We start from the raw sequence: 2,500 nt of genomic DNA, 5'->3' as shown, positions 1-2,500 counted from the left end.
GCTTCTGTCTCTGTTTCAGGTACCTGGGTAACGTTTGGTGGTCAGATTACAGACGAGGTAAGACCATTTCCTAACATTTTTTTCTAATTGGTTTCACGGAGACAGGAAATGGATACAGTCTTTAACCTCTGGTTTCTACTGCTCTACATCTACTCTTATCTTCAGCAGACACAAAGTTAGTTATGTGTTTCAGAGTGTGCTCGCTGTAAAATCTCTGCGTTCCACTTAGATGTGTGGTAGGGCCAGCCTGCCCTGCGGTCTGCGTAATGTAGTCCCCTTAGCTACGGCACAGAGAGAGAGACACAAGGACAGAGAGAGAGACTCAGGGACCAAGCGAGAGACACAGGGACGGAGCACGGTGGCTAGGAAAAACTCCCTAGAAAGGAGGAACCAGGCTATGTGGGGTGGCCAGTCCTCTTCTGGCTGTGCCGGGTGGAGATTACAACAGAACATGGCCAAGATGTTCAAATGTTCATAAATGACCAGCATGGTCAAATAATAATAAGGCAGAACAGTTGAAACTGGAGCAGCAGCACGGCCAGGTGGACTGGGGACAGCAAGGAGTCATCATGTCAGGTAGTCCTGAGGCATGGTCCTAGGGCTCAGGTCCTCCGAGAGAGAGAAAGAAAGAGAGAAAGAGAGAATTAGAGAGAGGACACTTAAATTCACACAGGACACCGAAAGATAGATAGATAGATAGATAGCGACAGAGAGAGACACACAGGGACAGAGAGAGACGCACAGGGACAGATAGATAGCGACAGAGAGACACACAGGGACAGATAGATAGCGACAGAGAGAGACACACAGGAACAGAGAGAGACGCACAGGGACAGATAGATAGCGACAGAGAGACACACAGGGACAGATAGATAGTGACAGAGAGAGAGACACAGGGAAGTTGTGGGAAGTTGAAGGTTGTATAAATAGATCCTTGCTAGAACACCCTACATGGCCCTACATTAGTACGTGTATTTATTATGGATCCCCATTAGTTCCTGCCAAAGGAGCAGCTACTCTTCCTGGGGTTTATTATGGTTCCCCATTAGTTCCTGCCAAGGCAGCAGCTACTCTTCCTGGGGTTTATTATGGATCCCCATTAGTTCCTGCCAAAGGAGCAGCTACTCTTCCTGGGGTTTATTATGGATCCACATTAGTTCCTGCCAAAGGAGTAGCTACTCTTCCTGGGGTTTATTATGGATCCACATTAGTTCCTGCCAAAGGAGCAGCTACTCTTCCTGGGGTTTATTATGGTTCCCCATTAGTTCCTGCCAAAGGAGCAGCTACTCTTCCTGGGGTTTATTATGGATCCACATTAGTTCCTGCCAAAAGAGCAGCTACTCTTCCTGGGGTTTATTATGGTTCCCCATTAGTTCCTGCCAAAGGAGCAGCTACTCTTCCTGGGGTTTATTATGGATCCCCATTAGTTCCTGCCAAAGGAGTAGCTACTCTTCCTGGGGTTTATTATGGATCCCCATTAGTTCCTGCCAAAGAAGCAGCTCCTCTTCCATGGGGTACAGCAAAGTGTAGGCAGTTGTAAAAAAAAATTTAACATTACAATACATTCGCAAAATATTTCCCAACACATTAAGTTAGCCCTCGGGCTCTTACACCTCTACCACACAAAATCTATGGGTACATTTGAATTTTTAACTAGGCAAGTTAGTTAAGAACAAATTCTTATTTACATTGACGGCCTAGGAACAGTGGGTTAACTGTCTTGTTCAGGGGCATAACGACAGATTTTTACCATGTCAGCGCGGGGATTCGATCCACCAACCTTTCGGTTACTGGCCCAAAGCTCTGACCACTAAACTAAGTCTGCTGTCTCAGTTTGAATGATGGCAAATTGCATATACTCCACCATGTTATGAAGAGTGATCAGATGAATTGCAATTTATTGTGAAGTCCCTCTTTGCCATGCAAATTAACTGAATCCCCCCAAAAACATTTCCACTGCATTTCAGCCCTGCCACAAAAGGACCAGCTGGCATCATGTCAGTGATTCTCTCGTTAACACAGGTGTGAGTGTTGACGAGGACAAGGCTGGAGATCACTCTGTCATGCTGATTGAGTTCGAATAACAGACTGGAAGCTTCCAGGGAGGGTGGTGCTTGGAATCATTGTTTTCCTCTGTCAAGCATAGTTACCTGCAAGGACACATGTGCCGTCATCATTTCATTTGCTTCACAGGCAAGGATTTTGCTGCCAATAAGATTGCACCTAAATCAACCATTTTTCGGATCATCAAGAACTTCAAGGAGAGCGGTTAAATTGTTGTGAAGAAGGCTTCAGGGTGCCCAAGAAAGTCCAACAAGCACTAAAGTTGATTCAGCTGCAGGAATGGGGCAACACCAGTACAGAGCTTGATCAGGAATGGCAGCAGGCAGGTGTGAGTGCATCTGCACGCACAGTGAGGCGAAGACTTTTGGAGGATGGCCTGGTGTCAAGAAGGGCAGCCAAGAAGCCACTTCTCTCCAGGAAAAACATCAGGGACAGA

At 46.4% G+C, this 2,500-nt stretch overlaps 1 protein-coding gene across 1 annotated transcript in view; it reads left to right on the top strand.

Annotated features, from left to right (window-relative positions):
- LOC109877891 (voltage-gated potassium channel subunit beta-1-like) overlaps window positions 1-2,500 on the top strand; it is a 195,759-nt gene that overhangs the window by 144,022 nt on the left and 49,237 nt on the right. The window contains exon 3 of the mRNA XM_031791448.1: window positions 20-57. Coding sequence (XP_031647308.1) covers window positions 20-57 — 38 coding nt within the window. The remainder of the gene's footprint in view (window positions 1-19; window positions 58-2,500) is intronic.

The sequence above is a fragment of the Oncorhynchus kisutch genome, linkage group LG15 (genome assembly GCF_002021735.2).
Source record: "Oncorhynchus kisutch isolate 150728-3 linkage group LG15, Okis_V2, whole genome shotgun sequence".
NCBI classification, from domain to species: Eukaryota; Metazoa; Chordata; class Actinopteri; order Salmoniformes; family Salmonidae; genus Oncorhynchus; species Oncorhynchus kisutch.
The sequence above is the reverse complement of the archived record's forward strand: the minus strand, read 5'-3'. Positions and strand labels throughout refer to the sequence as shown.